Source organism: Artibeus jamaicensis, unplaced genomic scaffold, assembly GCF_021234435.1.
Source record: "Artibeus jamaicensis isolate MK-2021 breed Jamaican fruit bat unplaced genomic scaffold, CSHL_Jam_final scaffold_847, whole genome shotgun sequence".
Classification (NCBI taxonomy): domain Eukaryota; kingdom Metazoa; phylum Chordata; class Mammalia; order Chiroptera; family Phyllostomidae; genus Artibeus; species Artibeus jamaicensis.
In genome coordinates, this window is record NW_026522057.1 from 4158833 (window position 1) to 4181733 (window position 22901).

The window sequence follows — 22901 nt, forward strand, 5'->3', positions numbered from 1 at the left end:
GCCAGATGTTGGGACCTGGTGTGAGTCTGCAGAATCCTGACAGAAGGAGAATCTGGGATGTGCCCAGACCCCAGTGTGAATGTCCCCCGGGACCCACAGCTCAGCCTCCCTGGTTCATTTTTCACCAGTGGAGACATGTTCCCCCTGCCTCTTGATAACTGAATGTTTTTAGCAAGTGTGCAGCTCAGTCGGCTGTGCCAGCTCACCCTTGCGTCTCTCCCCACTGACACCCCTTCCTTTTCAAGCTTCACCAAGAAAGCAGCGGTCCCTGCAGACAAGTTGGCAGGCTCACTGTGGCCGGTCCTCCCAGGGCACAGCAACCACTGGGAACCCACCCCGAGCCTGGCTTCACGGGACCCTGGCTGCCTGCAAAGGCGGACCTCAGAGCACCAGCGTGTGCGGTTCTCACCACACCTGCCTCTGACTTTGCATGGTCACACCCAAGGCGCGTGCCCAGGGGAGAGGTGTGCTTAGCAACAAGACCATGATAAAATCAGAAATTTGGTAAGCCTTTATACAATATCCAAATTTGGAGGAGAGGGGAAAGTTTTGTAATAAGATATTAATTATATGTGGATAAGTGAATAATATACGTGCAGAAGAGCCTCACAGACTCTCAGATCAGGAAGGTACCATGGAAGCCATCAAGTTCCTCCCCTCATTTAAGAGAAAAATGTAGCTCGGCAGAGAGAAGTCACAGGCTTGGAGGTCAGACGTGCCCCTATTGATGCATGACCTTGGGAAAGTTACTCTGAGGTAGAAGTTCAGCTCTGGGCTGAGTCTCCCACTCCTTCCATTTTATTGGACTTAAATAGTGTTTTTTAAAGCAGGCAGCTGAGCACCTGAGCTTTGTATTTGCAACAGGTAACCTGGGTTCCAATTCTGTCTCTGTCATCTTACTGGCAGTGTGACCTAAGGTTACTGAACCTCTGTTTGACTTGAGTTTTCTTTGTGTAAATGAGGATGATTAGAAATGCTGTCTTATAGGTCTGACATGCCATTTAAATGAGGCAATGCATGTAAAGTCTTTAAAACAGCCCTTCACACTCATAAGACCAACATAAGGGCACGGTGACAGCCTCAGGGAGGGCGGGGCCTGCCTTCCAGGTCACCACAGCCCTGCCTGCTCCATCGTGTGGCCAGCCCACCCCCATCTAGTACCTTCACCCCCCATTTGGCCAGGAATAACTATATCTATTTATGTTTATTGGAATAAACATGGAATATTTGAAGGATAACTATATGCACTTTATAGCCTCCTTAGAGGCGTCAACAAGCTAATCCACCTAAACCCTCATCTATCAGCAGGCTGGACGTCTCATGGGCCTGAAATAACCATTACTCTCTCCCACTTCGAGGCCTGGCCTCTTGGTGAACAGCACTAGCGATGGGGAGCTCACTACCTCCCAGAGCAGCTTCATTGCCGAGTCTTTGCCATATGCAGAGTCCAAGAATGACAACTCACCCATCACCTCTCCTGAAATGCCATTTAATTTCCAACACATCCCCCCTTCCGGACTCCGGGGCAGAGCGAGGTGCCATCCCCTTGGGGAGCTCTGCACGGAGTCCTCCTGGGCTGAGTGGAAGCTGCAGCTTTGAGAAGTGCCTCCCGAGAGTCTGGAGCCACAACCCGAGTCTTCGCCTGTTAGATATTCAGTGTCGGGCAGCCCAGCATCCCCCACTGCGGGACTGGAGATGCTGCTGAAGGCAGGGGTCGCACTGTGTCATGCACACGAGCACTGGGGCCCAGTGTGCATTCCGGTTCCTGCTTGTAACTAGCAGCCTGTAACTCAGGGCATGACGCTCAATTCTGTTTCTGTTTCCTTCGCTATTGGATCGGAAGGAAACAACTCCTCCTGATCAGGGGGTGATTTGAGATTCTTTTTCTTCTCCTTTGAGTCCATGAGCCTTAGAGTAAGTTTAATGAAAACAGATCCAGAAGACCTGGGCAGCCCCACAGCCCCCCGGTAGTCCCACTCACCACCCAAGGCAGCGGAACAGAAAGCCGCTTCCAGGTGGGGGTCTGGGACGCCGGGTGCCACAGCCACGGCCAACCCTCTCCTCGAGCCCCCACGCTGCACCGGCCTCTGGCCTCACGGTCCTGCACCTCAGGCGGCTGAGCTGTCTGGTCTTGAGGTCCCTCTAAGACCTTCTGGAATTCACAGAAACAGCTCCTTTTCCTTACAAACAAAACCAAAATGCCGTTTCCTAGAATGGCTGACACCACTGGCTTGTCAGGGCAGCAGAAGACAGGCAGGTGGTAGGGCTCTGAGAGATGGCCCCTGTGCTGGGTGTCGCAGCCCTGGAACAGGCAGAGGGTCAGTGGCTTCCTCCCCTCGGGGAAGGGGAGACCAGGGAAGCAGGACCGCACCCTAGGGGCCCCGCCTTGTATTCTGGTTTCCTGCCCTGGCCCTTTGCAGGGCCTTTCTCTGCAGCCGTCAGCACCTGCGGGTCCCACCCAGAGCTGGTGGCCTTTCAGGAAGGGCTGGGTGGCGAGCGACGCCCTCCTGCCGTCCTGTGGCACTGCAGGCCTCACTTCAGGGATTCTGGAGAAGGAAAGCACTAAGGAAACCTCAGTCTGCATCATCGGAGAGTATTCCTACAGCAGTGACAAGGTGCTAAGTGCAAAAGTGGCCGACTGGGTGATCCTGGCCACACTTCGACTCTGGGGCTTGGTTCTCTTTTGTGGAAAATGGGGACAACAGTAACGCCCTGATGGGACCACTGAATGACGTCAGGCATGGGAGGCACTCGGTGTGGTTAAAAGGAATGCAGATTGACTATTTCCAGGAAGGGGAAGTGACTTGCCCAAGGTCACCAGTGAGCTCATGAAGAAGTGAGAACTCCAGCCCAGGCCCCGTGCTGACCACTGTCCGCCATTTCCACCAGGCAGTGGGGAGTGTCCACCAGTCCACCCTGGTTAGGAGGCACTGGCTTTGTGCTGTGTCCCTGGGAAGCCCACAGCATCGAGCACTAGGGACTGTGAATGTCAAGGCTGAGAAACTCACCGTGGCTGGTCTGGGGAAGAAGGCCCTGGCTTGGCTTTCTTCTGTGCAGCCGACGAGTACTGAGCACTTGCTGGGTGTCATCCCTGCACCAGACCCTGGGGACACACCAGCGAGTGCAGTACACGGGGTCCCTCCTCGTGGGGACAATGGGGACACACTTGTGAAGAGGCCATTACAGTAGACACACAGCCTGACAGGTGTGTGCTGCCGCGGGCCTAGAGGCGTGAGAGAGCTCAGAAGGAAGGGCCTCTGGCAAAGCCCCGAAGGAGCAGAGGAGCTGGGCAGACGGAGGAGAGGAGGGGGCGGTGCTGGGGCAGGTGAAGGCCAGTGGGAAATGCCTCTGAGGTGCTGGGTGAGTGCGGCGTGGTGGGTGGGGGGTGCAGCAGGGGCAGGGGATCGTGAGAATTGGTGAGAGATGAGCTGCAGGGTTTCGCTGGGCCAGCTGGTGCCCTGGGCCTTCTGTGCCCCCTGCGGGGGGCGGGGGTGCAGAGCTTTATTCTGAGAGAGTAGGAGGGGTCTGGGAAGATTGGCAGGGCTGGTGCATTTGTCCTGTGCAGGGCCCCGCGCAGAACAGGGCCTGGCTATTCTGCGCAGGAAGGATGCAGTGGTTTGGGACGGGAGTGGTGGCTTTGGCTGGCAGGGGCAGGGAGGCGGGCCTCCTTGGAGGGAGCGTGCGTTGGCAGGTGTGGTGATGGCGGAGACAGACACGAAGAGTGGAGGAAGCGGATGCACCAAAGATGTTGGCCTGGCCAACATGGGGTGGGGGGACCCAGAAGTATCATAGGTGATACAGGTGGGGGACATGGAAACGTGGTTCTGAGCACGTGGAGGATGAGGAGCCTGAAGACCACCAGCGGAGATGCTGCAGGGGCAGGCGGATGCACAGCAGAGAGATCAGAGCTGGAGCGGCCGAGGTCCAGGCGGAAAGTCAGGCCTTGTGCAGGGGGAGCTCTTGTAGGGGAGGGCATGAGGGGAGAGGGTGCAGGCTGGGGCCTGGGGAGCGTCACCATGGGAAAGGGGGGACAGGGAAGGAGCTTGAAAAGGAGCCCCAGTCAGGAGAGAATTGGGGTCACCACCCCAAGCAGGTGTCTCCAGAAAGCAGTGGAGAGGGGCTGGCTAAGGCAACTGTCCTTTGGATTTAGCAACCTGTGACCTTGGCAAAGACAGGTCAGCCAGGGGCGCTGGTCTGCAATGGGCTCAGGAGTAGGGTGGCGAGGAGGCAGGGACAGCCGTCTCCAGACCTGGGCTCAGAAGGGGAGCAGAGAATGGGCTGGAGTCCACAGAGGCTTTGGGGTTGGTTGGTTGGTTGGTTGGTTGGTTGGTTGGTTGTGGGAGAAAACTGAGTTTGTGTCCATGATGGTGTATTGTGCCAGAAGAGAGAGGCCTTGAAGCTGCCAGGAAAGGGGGTGAGGGACTTAAAAGGTGGGGCCTCTGCACAGGTGGGAGGGGCTGATCCTGAACTGATGGGAGTTGGCCTTAGGCTGGAGGAGGGTCCAGCTCACACTGGGCAGTGCCCCTTGGGAAGCACAAAGTGACACAGACCCCGGTACCGGCCTCCAGGGAACAGAGGAGTCACGGGCTGTGGGCCGTCCAAGCAGGGTGGCGCTTTCTGGGTCGTGGGGCCCCTCGGTGGCCATTCCCTCAGGTTTCCATGGTATCAACTGCCGGCCGCTGCCTCCTCTGCGTCACATGTTCTCCTGGCTGCCTCCCCAGAGATCCCTGCTCGGGGTGGGCTTTGGTGCCGTCTTAATACTCACTCTCTCCTGCGGGTGCCTGCCCGCCCGCCCCTCCCACCGTCCTCTTCTTGTTCACATGCATCCCCTCGGGTGGTCATCTTCCTCCTTACAAACATCCACACGCCTGTGTCCCACAGATGTCCCGCTGTGAGCTGAACACTTCTTCCAGTCTTTCTCACGGGCACCGCGCACCAAGCAGCTAAGGACGGGGGCCTTGCCTCGCTTCCCTCCAAGCCTGCGGACGGTATCATGTAAGCTCCCCAAGGTGCATGATCGGGGTCTCTGTGTCTCCCTCACTGTCACCCCTGCCCCATGGAGCAGCCCCCAGGCCCATGGGCACTACACCCAGGCACCTCTCGAGTCCTTGTTCGAGGACACACGCCCAGGGCTCGCACTCCGAGTCTCTCTTCCTCCAGACAGCCCCCCGGGGCCAGAGACATCACTGCTCTTTGAGACTTGATCATCAAGACGACTTGGATCAAGTCTAAACTTCTCTGCATGGCGCTCGAGGCTGACAGTGACCCTGCCTGTCCGACCTCACCTTCTCTCACCCATCAAACCTTCCTCCTGCCTTTGCATCTGGGGTCCCCGCCTGGGGTCCTCCCTTGCTGCCACCACCTCTCACTGTCCTCCCATGTCCCTCTCAGCCCAGGCTCTTCCCTCAAGCTCCCCCAACAGGTTGCGCACACTTTTCATGGCGCATAGGTCTCCAGCACCAAGTCAGGCTGCCACCCCGAAGGCTCAGAGTCCCTTCTCTGGGTGTGTGTGTATCCATTTGGGAGGACTGGGTGGCATAAGCTCGCTATAGGGAAGAGGTGAGGGGTCCCGGAGCAATTGTACTCTAGGTGGGTTCTAGCGCCTGCTTCTGGGTTGGCTGGCACACAGAGTGAAGCCTAAATATGGCAGAAGTCAGGGGGGCTGGGGGCCAGTGTGAGAGGGGCCTCGTGGAGCCCACTATGGCGGGGGGGAGTGAAGGGAAGGGGAGCGCTGCAGGTTGCCATCGCGCTGGAGGTTGGAGGGACGGGATGTCATGGACCCGCCGAGCAGGGCCGAGTGGAGGTGCCCAGGTAGGGGTAGAGCCTCTAAGGCCAAGCCATTGTCTCTTCTTTCTTCTGCCGCTGGGAAACAGCACCCCACCCCGGACTGGGGCCCCAGGCATAGAAGGACGCAGGAGTTAAAATCCAGGTGTGGGGAGCGGGCCTGGGCCCCGGAGGCCTGCCGCAGAGGGCGGAGTGCTGTCCCCGGGAGGCAGATGTCCCCCGTGGACCCTCAGGGTGCTCTTCATAAGAGCAAAGAGAGGGACTTCTCCCCACCCCCGCTCCCGTGGCCCTCAGCTCCTCCCCTCGAGCACGAGGTGGTGCTTCGCCCCGGGTCAGGGGGAAAGCGGGCCCCCGACCTGAGGACTGGACATCGGAACCTCAGACAGGGCCTGAGAGGGGAAGAAAGGGGCTTAGACAACGCGAGAGACATCGGTCGGCCAGAGCTAAGGTGACAAAAACAGGACCCACCCGTACTCGGGGGCAGCAGTGTGTGTGTGTGCGTGTGTGTGTGTGTGTATGACGGCACGTGGGGTGTGAGTGTGTATGAGTTCATGTCGGTGTGTGTGCTCTGTCGGTGAGTGAGAGGCTGAGTGTGAGAGTGGGAGGCGGTGTGTGTGAGTCCGGGAGTGTGTGTGTGATGGTGGCCGCCGTTTCTCTGCCTGCCGGCTCCCCCCTCCCACGGTCCTCTGTGGTGTCTTCTCGGGGCAAGCTGACGGCCCCCGCAGAGCAGGGCTGGGGCCCAGCTGCTGTCACTCCCTCATAGTCCCCCAGCCACCTGCCTGCCCCTCCGCACCTGTCCCCAGAGCTTGAGCTTCCAACCACCTGGGCAGGGCCGTGTGGCAGGGGTGAGTGGGGACCCAGGCGGGCCGCTGGCTGGACACAGGAGGCATGCTCAGCAGGCCGAGAGGCCACCCCCCCAGCAGCAGTGCTGTGTACTCATGCATCGGGAAGCTCTTCTGGAATTGGGCCGGACCCCCTCCCTGGGCTGTTCTGCCAGCGCAGCCGTCCCCTCCCGCTCGGGGGACTCGCACACCTGTAGCATTAGACAAGAAGGTGTTTCGGAGAGGGCGGCACTGAGTGAGCCTCGTGGGTTTCCTTCTCCGTGGACGTCAGAGCATCTGGTTCAGGTCCAATGGCGTCATCGTAGTCAGTGTTCCTGAGTCCCAGCAGGTGGGCCAGCCACCTCGGGAGACTCCTGAAACCCTCTAGCACTTTCCACTGTGATGCCGTGTGATCCCTGGAGGCTGGAACCTGGGTGCTGAGAGCTGCCGGCTCTCCTCCCAGAGACGAGGTCAGGGGGAGAGTGCAGGGCACCTGGCTTCCAAATCCTGAGGACAGAGAAATGACGGCCACCCCTCACCCCTCCCCTCACACAAGCGTCTGGGTGGCTTCCTAGCAGACTCGTTAGCACTTGTGCCCCTTGTGGGAGGCGGAGGGACTTGGGGGCAGGCGGGTTCAGACCCCAGTTCTGTCTCTTTCTGGCTGTGGGAGCCTTGGGCTCATAAGAGTTCTTCCTCGCGATCGTGGTACAGTTCGGGTAAAGGGCCTGGCACAGACCAACCTCGATGTAAACAGTAGCTGCCAGAGCCGTGGCTGTTACCTGTTCATTACTCTCATTGTTCCTCTGGTGGCCCAGAGGGGCTGTTCTTTGTGAGCAGAAGCTGGTGCCCAGCTGGCTCTGGAACCGAGATCCCTCTGCGAAGCTGCGGTTTCACTGCGCCCCCCGCAGGAAACACCGGGGTCTGCTGCCGCTGCGGGGGCCAGAGGGGGCAGCCCCCCAGTCTGAGGAGCAGGGCAGGTGCAGGGGTCCATGCTGCATCCCCCGGGGTGACTTGCCCCGCGTCACCCACCGTGGTTTCCTCCTGTTCCGCATCCTCCTCTCCCAGCGGCTGCCACGGCCGGATGCTGCTAGGAGGCTCGCTCATCTTCTGAGGTGGGGACCTGCCTCTTCTCCTCCTTTGTTTTCCTTTACCATGACGCCTGTTGCTCATAGGTACAAATCAAACGAAGAGTATGTGTATGTGCGAGGCCGCGGCCGAGGGAAATATGTTTGTGAGGAGTGTGGAATTCGCTGCAAGAAGCCCAGCATGCTGAAGAAACACATCCGCACCCACACTGACGTCCGGCCCTATGTGTGCGAGCACTGTCACTTTGCTTTTAAAACCAAAGGTAAGAGACAGTCGGCTGGGGCGCTGCCCCTGCCCGCTGCAAGGGGCTCCCCTCTGGGAGCCCCAGCACAGAGCTCAGGGGTCCAGACCTCTCCGCCTGGGGCCTGGGCACCCCCATGTCCTCTGTTCCCCAGTGGCAGAGCAGCCCGCTCCAGACTGGGCGGTGGCACCCCCAGCCACCCCAGCCCATGCCCTCGGATTTCACACGGCCCTGCCCCTGCGCACTCCCCCACCACCTGGTGGCGCTCCTGCACCGTTTCTGGTCCGCTGTGATCTCATCACCCCTTCCTCTGCATGTCTCCTTAGCCCTTTATCCACTGACCTAGTGAATGCCAGCATCCACACTTGTCACCGCCACTCTTGCGTTTGGAAATCCATCCCACTCCCAGCCACTTAACACACTCACATAGTCACTTGTCATGCCAGAGCTCACCCCTGCCTCCACCCGCCTCACACTCAGACCAAGTCCCTGCTCTGCCCGGCTTCTCTGCAGCTCTCAGTATAGGGCCGGCCCTCCCCCACCCAGACTGGCAGCCCTGTCATCCCAGCCCCGGCCACACTCTGTAGGGGAGCCAGCTCAGGCGCTGGCAGTCTCCTGTGCAAGGAAGGACTGACTGTTGAGGGTGGGCGTCCCACAGCTGTGAGGGGAGACGGCAGTAGCCTGGCTGTTGTGGCGCCCAGGAGCCTGGTGCAGACAAGCGGGGCTGAGCCCGCTCCTCCTGCAGGACCCACAGGGAGCACTGCAGCTCCCCAGTCGCTGAGCAGACAGAGGTGAAGGGAGAAAGGCCTGAGGCTCTTGACACACACACACCCCCTCCACCCTGGTGGCCTCAGCCTCCTGTGCTTGGCAGATTCTTAGGCCAGGGGTTTCAGCAGCATGAGGACCCTGCTTTCTCCTTCCCGCCGGCCCCACTGGAGTCCTGTGGTTTTTCAGTGGAAGAAACTCGAGAGCCAATTTCCCTTTGCCAGTTGTCGACCTTCCTACTGTTGGCAAAGCTGCGCCCAGTGAGGGAGGTCGAGCTGCAGCTTTGAGGGCCCGTGCAGCCCTCCCCACTTCCTCTTCCTCTCGCAGCCCTTTGGTTCTCTCTGCACCAGTCAGGGGGGCAATTTATCACAGCCCCTGGCCACAGCCTCATCTCTGGCGGGGGGCCGTCTCTGGTCTCCTCATCCCAGTAACCAGCTCCAGCCCGCGTTCCTCCTCTCGCCATCAATCTTCAATGGCCCTCACACTTTCTCGTTAAGGTTTTCATTGAATAGAGGTTCCCCCTCCTTCCTTGTCCTCACCTTCTTCTCACTTGGTGTCTTATGAACAGTGTTCCAAAGGATGCGTGGAGAGGGCAGATGGGCCTGGAGCCCTGTTCCCTGCCCCACGGTGCACCCAGCCCTGAAGTCCGACCACAACCAGGGTAGCTCAACCTAGCATGCCCCAGCCCTGGACATGGGCTCCATCCCCACTCGTCCCCTGCAACCCCACTTCCTCTGGCCTCGGGCAGCCAGGTGGGACTCTATGGAGATGGGAATAAGTGGCTAATGATTTGAATGACAGTCTTTGACTCTGAACGTCAAATATCACTTGTCCAAGTGCCCCTTGAAGGTGAAGAAAGTGGGTCTCAAAAAACAGAAGTGGTGTGAAAGCTGAAGATGTCACCAGAACCCTGCCTCGTGGGCATCACCCCACCGTGTTCCTCTCTGTGAGCACCCCCACCCCTTCTCTGGACAGAGTGGCAACGTCAGGTGGCCAACCAGGTGGTCTCCAGAGTGGGTCGTAACTGCTGCTCCTGTTCCCAGGGTGTGTCCAGGGGACCACGCTGTCCTGTCCACAGTATGAGGAGCCCAGCCCTGAGAGCGCCTCCCAGCCCTGGGGCATGCGGAGGTGCCACCACCTTGGGGAGCCACCACCTTACATGTGAGACCTGGAAACCCATCTGGTTAAGCTCCCGGTCAGAGTAGTCTGGGTGAAGGCCAGGTCTTTATTGTGCCAGGTCTGAGACAGGCCTGGGCCCCTGGTCGGAACAGCCCCGTCTGAGCAATGCCTGCATTGGAAGCTGTGCCGAGCCTACTAGGCTGCTCCCCAGGTCACTGTTTGCCAGGACAGAGGCCTGGAGGGTCCAGAGCTCGTAACCTGAGCAGAGGGACTGCAGACCCTCCACGTGCCCTGGGGGTGGACACGTCCCCACCGCCCTGCAGGCCCGGCCTGGAGGCTTTGCTCCACCCACTGATCAGGGGATGTGCTGAGTGCTCCCAAGATACTCACAGAGCCTTCCAGAAGACAGCACCTTCCAGGGCCAAAGCAGTGAGTGAATCAGAAAGGTGGAATCTCGAACTCTGTGACCACGGAGAGGAGCTGGTTGGGAATGGGTCAGCGCAGAGAAAGCTCACTCTCGGCTCTCTCTGCACGTTGGGGGATGGGGTCAGGGGCAGGACACCAAGGCTCCTGCCCTCCCTGGACCACGTGCCCTCCTTCAGCCATCACTCAGATGCCACAGGTCCCCTCCTCTCGAGGCTCATAGCCCCCATTGGGCGGCCTCCATCCCCCCTCCCCTTCCCCCTGGGGCTCAGGCCCAGCCAGGCTATGGGAGGGCTGAGGCCGGGCCCGGTGGTCCTCGGAGCCCTCCGTCCCCCACCCGACTGCTCCCAGGCCTGGAGAGTCCCTCCTGTTCGTCTCCGTCTGCCTGTCTCTGTCTCGTCTCTGTGTCAGACGTCGTGGTGGCCGCTTGGGCCCCGGGGCCCTCGCTGGGGTGGGGGGTCTCAGTGGGTGAGGCGGCAGAGGCCCACCAGGGTGTCCCTATGCAGGTGTGGGGGCCCCATTTCCTCTTCTCAGATGATTCCCGAGGCCAAGGGGGTGGCTTGCACCGATCGCCTCAGGGGACAGAGCTGACAGTCGTGGGAAGGCCTCGTGTCCATCTGGCTGCAGGGCAGAGGGAAGGTGGCCGGTCGGTCAGAGCCGAGCCAGGCAGACAGGGTCATCGGCTAATGCTCCTAATGGAGGTTCTGCCTCTCCTCCAGACGCCCGTCATTTCCCCTCCACCTGCCTTTCCTCCTTCACTCCAGGACTGCTAGACTGGGGGTGGAGGGTGTGCAGGGTGGGGGGCCTGGGAGGACTCGGAGAAGCTGAGGATTCTGCGTGGCAAGGCTCTGCCCATTGACAGAGGCAATGCCCTGGCTTCAAAAGACACCTGCAGCCATCAGGTACCCCTCCCTCAGTTCAGAGGAGGAGACCGGCCACGAGGGGAGGTCCGGGGGGGGGGGGGGCAATGTAACACGCAGGGCTGCTCATCCAGAGTTCGCTCCAGGCAAAGCTGCCTCGGACTCCCTGACTCCCCCTGCAAACCCCAGGGGCAGGGGTGAAGGAAAGCAGTTCTCCTCGGGCTGTCTGGCACCTTCTCCTGAGAACTCCAGAGCCCCGATGGAAGGGCAAAGCCGTTTGCATCACCAGCATCATCTCAGCATCTCTGTCCTCCACATTCAGGGTGGCATGTGGTAAAGTCCCCCCATGCTCAGTAAAGAGTGATCATCTGGGGGGGTGGCAGGGGAGGTGGTATGTGGTGTTGGAATGAAGGTGGCCCCATGCGGTGGGTGGGTGTTCTCTGCCAGGCACACTCTGCTGTCACCTACATATGCTCTCCCATCAACCGACCAGCAAGCCTGAGAGGTGCAGAAACTGGGGCTGAGAAGGTTAAGAAACTTGCCCAGAGCACACAGCCAGCAAGTGGCAGAGGCTGAACTCAAACCCAAACCCATCAGGCTCCTAGACCACTGGGTTCCGTGCAGCCACGTGGAGCAGCAAGGCCCCTGGAGTCCCGAGACCGGGTTCCAGACGGGTCTCTGCACCAACCGGCAGCGCGGCCCTGGCTGGTTGGCTCGCTGCGTGGGCCACAGGAGCACAGGAGCGCTCACGGGGCAGCCCAGCAGCGGAGGCCTGTCTAATGGTGCCGTCAGCGCTAGGACCAGGAGTTAGAGCAAAAGCGGGGAACCCCTGGGCCCGCTGGGGTTTGCGCTACATGTCTGTGAGGTTCCTCCCAAGATTTCACTTCTGTGATGAAGAGAGTGCTCCCCATACAAGGCCGCCATGGGCCCACTAGGTGCTCGGCGTCTAACTCGGCCGGAAAGAGGCCCGAACCTTCGAGGCAGAACGTGCACGACAGTCATGCCGCAGCCAGAACAAGCAGCGTCCACAGCCCTCTGTGGTCCGGGGAAGTCGGGGCACGGCGGGCTGGTCCCCGAACCGCAGGAGGCAGTTCGCGCCTCGAACCCATGGGAGACCCCACTGCCTTTACCGCCCCTGACACGCTCCCCGGGCGTGGCCTGCTCGTGGCAGTGACGGTGAGGCCCCTGCTGCTGGGCAGCAGCCGTCAGGAACCCTTTGGCCTCCCGATGACCCTGGAAGCTGTGACTGTGCTCCCCCTCCACCCAGCAGTGAGAGAGCCTGGTTTCTGTCCAGCTGTAGGAGGGAAATCAGGGATGGCAAAGAGGCCATCGTGGGCGATGGGGAAGGAGAACCAGCTCCTCTCCCGTCCCTGCCGCCTGGGCCTGCACCTCACAGGAAACCCCAGATCGACGCACCCAGTACCCTCCCGACAAAACCCTGACGGTTCCCTAAAATTCTCCAAATGATTAAGAACCACCCCTGGGTTCATCACGGGCTCTCTCCCTGCTCACCCGCCCGTCGTCTCCTTCCCGTCCCCCCACTTCTCCCATCCTCGCCTCTCACGGTTTGTCTTCCTGCCCACACATCCCCCCATCGTCCCCTCATCCTCTCCGTTCCTCCCGCCGCACACTTGGCCCCCAACCCGTCCACCCTTCCGTGCACCCTCCCATTCCCTCGTCCTCCTGCCTGCCAGCCTCCCATGCATGCATGTGCGTGTGTGCACCTGTGTGTGCATGTGCATGTGTGTGCACACACGTGCATCCGTTCACCCGCCCAACCAGCTGTTCCCCCACACACTCACGTTTCCATCCTCCAAGCTGGTTCTCCAGCCTCCCATCCACTTATTGACCCATTTTCCATCTATCCTCTTATTTTTTCATGTAATAATTTATCCCCATCTGTCCCTCCATCTGCGGGTCTAATCACCCAGTGTCCCACCCGTCTGTCCTTCTTTCTGCCCTTCTTCCACTTTACATTTCCTCTCGTCCACTCATCCATCCGTCCACTCACCAGTCTCTTATTCATCTGTTCGAGTGTCCACTGTTCTTTCTTCCATCCATCATTCAAACTTACCAGTTATGAAGATCAGTGAGACAGAGCACCTAGCTCGGAGCACTTGTGGTTTGTGGTGTGAACCACCACGCGGGAGGGGAGAGGTCCGCGGAGAGGCCGTGCATGTGTCACAGCGTGGCCGGGCCCAGAGGAACACTGGCCTGCAGCCTCCTGGGGCCGGCCAGGCCGGGGCTGGCGGCGCTCTGCTTCTCCTTCACAGAGCTCTCCTGCCCACAGGGCTTTGTGGCCTCCGAAGTGCTGAGCACATGTTGTGGGGAGGGGGCGTTGAAAGTATTGGTACCTTTGTCCTTATTTCACCAACCAGCTGCCTCTGCCCATCGGCCGTGGGGCTGGACTGACCACTTGGGGCAGTTAGCCACCCCCTGAGAACGCTGCAGGCGTGGAGCAGGCAGTGGCCTGGGGGACACTGAGGCCCAGGTCATGACTTCTCTAAGGAAGTCAGGGCTTAGGCCCCAACCCCGTGGCTCCCTGTGGCCTGCCCCGGAAGTCCCCTCAGGTGGAAGGGCATCCTCAGTGCTCAAGCCAATCATCCTGTTTAATGAGTGTCACTGGTTCCTGGGCCCAGAGTTAAAGCAAAAGCAGAAAAACCTATTGCACATGAGATGTCTTTTAACTTCTTTTTTGTTTGTTTTTTAACCAGCATCTCATACTTTCTCATTATACCCTACATCCTCTCACAGCGCCCCCCAGGCCCCAGATCCCATATGTGGCTTTGAACGGTGGCTGTGGCTGCACATCCCAGCCTTGGGTACAGGCCGCTGCCCAGCCCCGGGAGCTGGCAGGGCCTCAGCCGGTCTGAGAAGCCATGGCCTGCCAGCCAGGTGCTGCCTCTGTGTGTCCCGGGCCTGCCCTGGCCCCTGTGCTCCAGCCAAGCCTGAGTCTGTTCTCATTCCTTCCCAGGGAATCTGACTAAGCACATGAAGTCGAAGGCCCACAGCAAAAAGTGCCAAGAGACGGGGGTGCTGGAGGAGCTGGAAGCCGAAGAAGGTAGCAAACTGCCAACTTTCTCTATCCTGTCGTCCCCAACACCCCCCCCTCCACCACCTGCTCCTCTACCTGTCCCTCTCCCATTCCCTTCCTTCCTGTCCTCTCCCTGCTTCCCCTTCCCTCCCCTCCTCCTTTTATGCCCTTTCCTCCTGTTCTCCCAGTTACTGGGAGCCGAGCTTAAATTCACAGAATGATCAACCGCCTCCCCACACACTGAGAGTACATTCTGCGCGTCCATAACTCTTGCGCTTACGGTCTTGCGCTCGAGGGTGCTCAGTGAATGTGTGCTTAGTAAGTTAATACGTGAGTAATCCTTGTCAACATTAACAGCATCCACTACATGTCAGGCATGTTCTAAACACACGCCATTATTATCTCAGCAAACCCTCACCGTGATACTATACGGTACGCCACCAAGCCCCAGTCGTAGTCTTTCATTAGCAAGAGGCACATTATCAGAGCCAGTTTCCGGGGAGAAAGGGCAGAGGAAAAAGGTGAGTGTGAGGCAGTGGGTCTAGCTGGACACCGTCCAGCCTGGCACCCAAGGAGGAGGCCAGAGGGGCTTTGGCAAGTGGACCGCAGTCCCCCCAACATGGGGGAGGCCATAGGCATTCCTCCTGCACCTGTCAAACCTTTGACCCCATTTCCTAAAATCAGAATCAGGACTTAGAGTGCGTGTGTGTTTCTTCTGCTTTTGCTTCTGATTAGGGGCTATATTTGCAGTCTCACAAAGGAGCTAGATCGTGCTCTCTTTTAGGTGAAACAAATCACCATTATTGAATGAACTTGGTGCTGCTCCCCCAAAACGAGGAATGAGGTTGCCATTCTCATCAAGAACATCTGTCAGGCTATTTGCAGGAGTCTCACTGAGTCCTCGAGACTGGCGGTGGAAACGCGTGTTGCCCATCGTAAGCAGAGGAAAGGAAAGCTCAGACAGATAAAAAGCAATGCCCGAAGTCACACAGAAATGTTGGCTCCTAGTCAACCCTGCGCTGCCTGGGGGCTGGGCGGGAGCCCAGAGGCCAAGACTGGCACCAGGCCAGGAGACAACTGTGGGCCGCTGGGCTGGTCCCTGACTCTCTCCCGGCCTCGTTTTCCCGATGCAGCAAAAAGGATGACCGTGCCCACCTTATGCGAGATGAAACCTACAGAAATAGTATCTGAGTAGCAGCCCTTTTCCAGCCTCTTCTAGGTGCGGGGGAGTCTGCCCTCAAGAGGCTTACGTTCTAGAGGGAAGGCAGGCAATGAACGTGTGTATTGGGCAGGGGCAATGAGAATGAAGCACAAACTGTACAGGGAGGGCTGGGAAATGTGGGGAGGGGCCTCTCTCTGTTAGGACAGGGTGAAGCCAGCCAGCATTGCAAGCATTTTGCAGCTGAGGTCAGAGGGTCTGCTGATATCCAGCAGGGAAGGGTCAGGACCAGGGTCTGCTGATATCCAGCAGGGAAGGCCCCTGAACACCCCTTTTAAGGATGAGGAAGTTGAGGCTCAAGGCAGGGCAATGGTCTGCCCCAGACACCTGTTGCTGGATGATGGAAGCCAAGGGTCCTCAAGGGTCAGACTTGGCTGAAAGTGACCTTCCATGACTTTCCATGACTCTGGCTGTGTGCCAAAGGCAGCCGGTAGGGGGCGCTGCTGAGTACCGGCTGGTGAGCTGAGCGGAGGTGGGGAGAAGTGGTCGGATTCTGCATGCATTCTGCAAGTAGAGTCAACAGGTTTTGCTGACATGTGGGGGCAGGGGAAGAGGGAACATCAGGAAAAAAGGAGCCAAAGATGAGTCCGAGCTTTGTAGCCTAAGACACTGTAAGGATGGAGTTGCCACTCCCCACGGTGAGAAAGATTCCGGGAGGAGCCTGTTGGACACCAAACAGAGATCAGGAGTACAGCAGGGGATCCACCCGGTGCCAGGGCCTGCACCACAGCCGCACCATGGTCTTTAGAGGTTGAGCACTAGCACCACCATGTGGCCGAAACTCGTGAGCGCCCTTCCACTCTTTATTCCGTCTTCTCTTCCATTTTAGGCCCCAGTAGGCAGGGATTCCAGCAGTGACCCGCTGCTCCCTGGGGCGTTAGGAATGGGCCCCCAGGATAGGGGCATGCCATAGAGCCCTGCAGGAGCCCAGATGTGGGGGACATGGTGAACCTTGCTCTGGGCAGAGGACCCTTGGCTTCCACCACCTGGCAACAGGTGTCTTGCTCAGACCACTGCCCTGCTCTGAGCCTCAGCTTCCTCGTCCTTAAAGGTGGTCTTCAGGGGCCTTCTTTGCTGGGTGTCAGGAGACCCTTGTCCCGACTCTCCCTCTGACCTCAACTGCAAAATGCTCGTAATGCTGGCTGTCTGCTGAGCCCTGGGTACTTGAAACAGATAATAGCTGAGGTTTATCGGGTACTTACCGTGTCCAATCCTTGCAGTCCTCCCCACAGATTCATGTGGTGGCTTCTATTACTCGTACCCACTTTTTACAGAGGAGAAAGCTGAACGCAGAGAGAAAGTTATCCCACATATCACACAGCACGGACGGGGTGGAGCTAAGACTCCAACCCACACCATTTTCGACTTCTCGAGGCATAAAACAATTTTTAAACTGGCAGAATAATAAAGCAAGAGTTGTAAACCTTAGTTTTGATTCGGCCACTACCCGTGGGGTGATCCTGGAGGAGCCCCCCTTGCCCCTCTCTGGGCCTGGATTTCCCCAAGTGGCCGGCCAGGTGAACTCCTGAGGCTGAAGCAGGCCTCCGCTCAAGTCTTGGTCAGGAAAGGCAATGCCTGGGGCGGGGGTGGGGGCAAAACTACAAAGCATATTTGTACCCGCACTCGCTCCCACATCCCTGCTCCCTTCTCAATCCCAGGTCTCTCCCCCTTCCCATCACTCTGCTCCCTTCACCTGCTAGCCCCAGCTGCCCCCGGAGCTATTTGACCTGCATCTTCCTGAATGCCCACTGTCATTCATTCCATGTATCCTACTGTTGAGCTATTTGAATGAGTGAATGCTGCGCTTTCTGGCCCCTGGGCATCTTGGCATGGCAGGGCTTGGAAGCCTGGGTGCACAGGTGGCCTGAGTCCACGTGTGTGTCCAGTTCTCCCCATCGGCGGTGAAATGGGTGCTGATGATGAGCCTGGAGGTGGGTCCACGAGACCCAAACCTTCAGGAGCCTGCCAGGTGGGCCCGATGTTAGTGGGGCTCCCCTGAGTCCTGCCAGCTGCCAGCTTCATTACTGCCCCAGTGAGACCTGTGTGGTGTTGGAGGTGACTCAGCTGTCTGGGCCTGCCCTACCTGAAGCCAGACCAGGAGGCTGATATTTTGAAACTCTCCTCCCCACCCCACCCCCCACCCCAACTGGGAGCAGCCTAGGTGTCTACAAAGGCAGGAGGTCCTCTGGGCAGGTACCACTAGGACGGGGCCCTGCTCTGCCACCTGAGGCCCAGTTGGCCAAACCCCCAGAGGGTCTGGCCTGCCGCCTGCCAGAGGCCATTGCAGCGTCCAGCAGCAGGCTGGCTGTGGTGAAGGCTGCACATTTAGACAAACCAAGGCCCCATGCTGCCGAACTGGGCAGCATGGCCGCTGTGTCCCAGGATAAGTGGTTTCTTCATGGCCATATTGACAGTGACCGTAACCAGTGGAGTCCTCACCCTGTGGTATGTTTGCATTCACTGCCGAATCCTGCGAGGTGGGACTGTCACTCTCACTTGACAAAGGGGGAGCCTGAGGTACAGCAAGGGGACTTCGGCTGCAGAGCCAACACAGACGAATTAACGAAAAAATCAGAACGACGAAAAGAGGCCTGTCTTACTCGGGCTAGTCTCCTAATCCCTTTTACCTCAGTTTCCCCACCTGTAACGTGAAGATAAGAATAGTGCCGCCCTCACGAGGTTCTTGAGACTGAATGAATGAATGCCCATGAAGCCCTTAGAACTAAACCCGGCACATGGTCGAGACAAGGCAATTTGTTCATAGTGATTATTTACAAAGTGTCCCTCATCCTCAATGACCCTGTGCCGTGGGCATGGCTCCCAGGCTCAGTTTGCAGACGAGGACCCTGGAGCGTGGCGAGGAGGAGCCGTGGGGCCAGCTGTGACCCCAGGCCCCCTGTTCTCACCCCACAGGCACCAGTGACGACCCATTCCAGGACTCGGAAGGGCGGGAAGGCTCAGAGGCGACGGCGGAGCACCGGTTTTCAGACCTGGAGGACTCGGGCTCAGACTCAGACCTGGATGACGACGAGGATGAGGATGAGGACGAGAGCCAGGACGAGCCACCAGGACCGTCCTCAGAGGCACCCCTGCCCCGCCCACCTGCCTCGCTGCCCACGGACTCCTCACTCGTTCGGGGCCCGCGGCCCCCAGACGCCACCTCTGGCAGCCAGGCCACACGGGGCGGCTCAGTCTCCGAAGCAGGCGGTTGCTCCACATCCAGCCAAAGCGTTCTGTGCCTCCCCCGGCTGGGACCGGCCCTTTCAGGCCCCGTGGAGAAGGACACAAGCTCAGCCCTGAGCTCTAAGGCCTTGTCCCCGAGAAGGCCATGGTCCCCAGGCAAAGAAGCAAGCAGCCGCTCACCACTCGCCCACAAACACCCGCTAACCAAAAGCGACTCGTCTCCCCAGCGACATTCACCCGCCCGAGAGCCACCGGCCTCGGCCCGGAGCCCACCTGGCGCCCAGACTGGCCCTCTCCCCTGCGGGTCTCCAAGACTTGAGCTGTCTCCTCTCACCCCCCAACCCCTGGGAAGGGAGCTGCCCCCCGAAGATGAGGGCACCGCAGACCCAGGCACCCCCCAACACTCGCCCACCAGGAGACGGTCACCAGGCCAGGCTGAGTCACCACCACGGTCAGTGCTGCCGGGGAAGTGGGCCTTGGCTGGGCCGGGCAGCCCCTCGGCAGGCGAGTGCGGCCCAAGTTCGGGGCTGACCCCGCGGGCTCCCTACCGGCCCGCGCCTCTACCTCACAAGCTTCTTGGCAGAAGCCCCGAGACCTGTGCCTCCACATGGGTGAGTTCCTGCCCCGAGTGGCTGGGCCTCTTGCTCCTCCCAGTGGGTGGGGGGCTGTAGAGTCACTCTCCCCTGAGGGGCCAGGCCTGGAGCTAAACAACCCTGCCCACACAGGGGTCCCTGATAACTCAGCAAATGTTCACGGGGCACCTTCTATGCCAGGCACCAGGTGCCCGAGTGCCGGGTGCCCGAGACCAGCTGATCTGGCCTCAGGAGCAGCAGAGCTTGGACTTGGGAGCTGGCCCGGTGCCTGTCCCTTCCCACTCCGTCCCCACATGTTCTTTGATCAGATGGCAGAGCTTAACCTAAATCATCACATCTCAGCATCACTGTCCCCAGCATCCTCAGAGATGCCGCAGCCAACACCATCCCTGTCACACCCTCAGCACCGTCACTGTCACCATCGCCAACACCCTCACAGCCATCATGGCACTCCGGCACACCATGACCACCACCTCACTAGCTCGATCAGTGCTGCCACATCAGCAGCAGTCACTGCTGTTGTCACCACTGTCGCCACCACCAATGTCATTGTGATCCCCAGCCCTGACAGTGTCACCATTGTTAACTTCCCTCTACCCCCACCCCACCCCCGAATCCCTCCCATCGTAATCACCGTCACCATGTGTTGTGACCCCACACTACCCTTCACCAGCTGCATAGACACTGTCACCAGGGATTCAAGCTTCTGGAGGAGCATGATGTAGAAGTCTCTGCATTTTCAATTTTGGGGTCACGTTAAAATTCCTGGTGGTGGGTGAAGGTCAGGAGCCTTGACCGGGAACTCGGGACCAGGGGTAAAGTTGGGCCAAGGCCATTTTAGGAACAGGAGATTCCGCAGAACCCAGACAGAGGGCCAGCACATGGGGGCCACAGCGCCCCGTCTCCCCAGAGCACCCCCAGTCCCCACAGGCTGTGACGAGCACGGCCTGAGTGTGCTCCTGGCCGGTGCGCATCTGCGGACCACCCGCCGGCTGCAGAGAGGGCGCCGGCACAGCAGTCTCACAGGCAGGGAGCTGGGGCTCTCGGTTCTGCCCCAGCTCAGCCGGGACTTGCTTCTGTGACCTCAGGCAAGGCCCCCGTGTCTTTTAGGCCTTGAGGTGTCCGTGGGCCTAGCCTATAACCTGGCCTTACCTTGTCTTGTTTTCTGACCCCAGCAGAAGGCCGAGTCCCGAAGTCCCTCCTGCTCACCTGGCCCTGCTCATCCTGTCTCCTCCCGACCCTTCTCCGCCCCCCACGACTTCCACGGCCACACCCCAGCCCGGACAGAGAACGTCTTCAGCCACCTCCCTCTGCACTCGCAGCACTTGGCCCGCGCCCCCTGCCCCCTGATTCCCATCGGCGGGATCCAGATGGTGCAGGCCCGGCCTGGGGCCCAGCCCACCCTGCTGCCAGGGCCCACCTGGGTCAGTGGCTTCTCAGGGGGTGGCAGCGACCTGACAGGGGCCAGGGAGGCCCAGGAGCGAGGCCGCTGGAGTCCCACCGAGAGCTCGTCAGCCTCCGTGTCCCCCGTGGCTAAGGTCTCCAAGTTCACACTGTCCTCGGAGCTGGAGGGCAGGGACTACCCCAAGGAGTGGGAGAGGACGAGCAGAGGCCCAGGCCGACCCCCCAGCTGGGAGGCCCGCGAGGCTGGTGCATCTGCAGAGCCCGCGCCCACGCACAGCCCCCACACCCTGCCCGAGGCCTCGCCCCAGCCACCCCCAGGCCACCAGGCACAGTCCTGGAGCTCCTGTGCGGGCTCACCACACACGCTGGCCAGCCCCCCAGCCTCCACTGCTCCACCACTGGACTGCAGCAGTTCCGTGGGCTGCCTGGCGGAGGCCACCACTCGCTTCCCAGCCCAGAGGAGGAACCTCTCTGGGGAACCCAGGACCAGTCAGGGCCCCTCCGAGCCCTCAGGAAGTGGGGGGCCCAGGGTGCCAGCACACCAGCCGGAGGACAGGGGCTCTCCGAGCACTTAGCCTCTCTCCGACAGCTTCAGCATCTGGCTTCCGGTGTTTGGCAACAGACGCTTCCAGCCAGCTTCCTCGATCATCCTGCTCCCGTGGGCTGCCTGTCCGGTCTGTCCCGTGTCCCAGCAGCCTCCGCTCAGCCCCCTCGGTTGTACCTTCTCATGTATGCAGTTACCTGTGCCTTTTTCTGTACTTTTTGTTGCTTGAAAAGAAACAAACAAAACATACACACACATAAAAAAAAAACCCACGAGGAGTTTGAGGCTGTGAATATTTTGTGCTTTTCTCAGAAAGGGTGCAGGGGGGCCTCACACTCCACCTGAGGGGTCAGCAGCCACCCTGCAAGACTGGTGAGAGGCGGCCATTTGCTGAGGGATAGGGGATGCACTGAGGGAGAGAAAAAAAAAAAACGTTTAAAAATATATAATTAAATGCAAAAGCAAGCACTCCTATGCACAGATGTTTCTGTCGGTTTATTGCCACTTTAGCCCACCCCAGCTAGTGGTCACCCCTCACTGCCAGCACAGGGGCCAGTGGCCCCAGACAGAGGGACACACGCAGGCAGGGAGATTCCACTCAGCCTTCATGGGCAAGCCCAGAAAATTCCAACTTTCTTTTTCCCAAGAAAAAGAAACTTTCTTTTCCTAGGATTTCAACACAAAGTAATAGCAGGCAGAAGGGAGGAAGGAGCCGGTTGGTTCCCCCGGGCGAGGGCTCCCAGATGCCCAGGTGGTCTGAGTGCTGGGCCCATTTGGCCTTGGCCAGTGGAACCCCACACCTCACAGCCCCGCCCACAGCCCCGCCCCCTAAAGCCCCACCCCCAGACCCTGGGCTGGGGAAGGAGCTCTAACCATCCATCTCCTGCTTCCTGAGCACCTGACCTAGGCCTTGCTCTCAGGGCCCTGGCCACAGGCTGCCTGCCTTGTGCTAGAAACCACTCTCAAGGCTGGAGTGGCAGGGCCCAGCCCCCGGGGTCAAGATCCAAGGTGCATAAACTTGCTACTCCAGAAGCTGGGACTTGGGTTTCATTTCACGTGTTTCACATTTGGTCCGTGGGGTACAAAGGGCCCTCTTCCTTCACGGCTGGGTTTTCCCAGGGCTCGGCACAGGAAGTTTGCAGGACTGGTCCCCCCGTCTGAGCCCCCGCACTGTCAGGCCGCCACTCCCCTCAGGCTGGTGGGAAGAGAGGATGCTGTGGGCTACTTCCCCCAGACGGGCCAGATTCTCTTGACCAGGAGGAGTTTTAATGTCCTGAGTCACTTCAGTCCTTCTCCGAAGAGGTCACTTCTAGCCAGTGCCCCCCTTCTCAGCCCACGTCCTCCTCCAAGAAGCTGCCCTGCCTTTGTGGGGGCAAAACCCTGCTTCGTAAGAAAAATAACGTGGCCAGAAATTAAAATCTCAAATTTAAATGTGGAATTTGGGATTTTCCCCCCAACCCTCCAGAAATTTTCTTTAGTTTCTTCAAGGGGGAGAAAGCATATGCCTCCCTGCTGCCGCCAGGCCAGGCGCCGAGGCCACGGGGCAGAGCAGGGACCCCCCTGGCCGGCCCCGGCTCTCAGCCGGGCGGTGGGGACGCTCCTGTGCTGGTGCTCAGAGGGACCCCGGAACGGGGAGAGGGCTGCGCTGCTGTGAGCTCCCCGCACTCAGCCGTGACTCCCTCTTCCTCCAATCCAGGGCCCTGCCCTGCTCGGCCCCTGCTGGGTAGACACACCAGTCAGGTCCAGCCTCCACCACACCAACTAGTTCCTTCTGCTTTGACCTCACTCAGAGCTAAGACAGGGGGAATGAGGGAAAGGGTCTCCT

The 22901-nt window shown here is 59.4% G+C and overlaps 1 protein-coding gene across 3 annotated transcripts in view; it reads left to right on the forward strand.

Annotated features, from left to right (window-relative positions):
- HIVEP3 (HIVEP zinc finger 3) overlaps positions 1-21554 on the forward strand; it is a 420543-nt gene extending 398989 nt beyond the window's left edge. For 2 of the 3 annotated variants that reach the window (XM_037149293.2, XM_037149294.2), the window contains 4 exons: positions 7778-7953; positions 14074-14160; positions 18266-19146; positions 20304-21554. In XM_037149293.2, coding sequence (XP_037005188.2) covers positions 7778-7953; positions 14074-14160; positions 18266-19146; positions 20304-21107 — 1948 coding nt within the window. In that variant the 3' untranslated portion in view covers positions 21108-21554. The remainder of the gene's footprint in view (positions 1-7777; positions 7954-14073; positions 14161-18265; positions 19147-20303) is intronic. The other variant, XM_037149295.2, reaches the window with a different exon arrangement.
- Positions 21555-22901: the final 1347 nt, after the last annotated feature.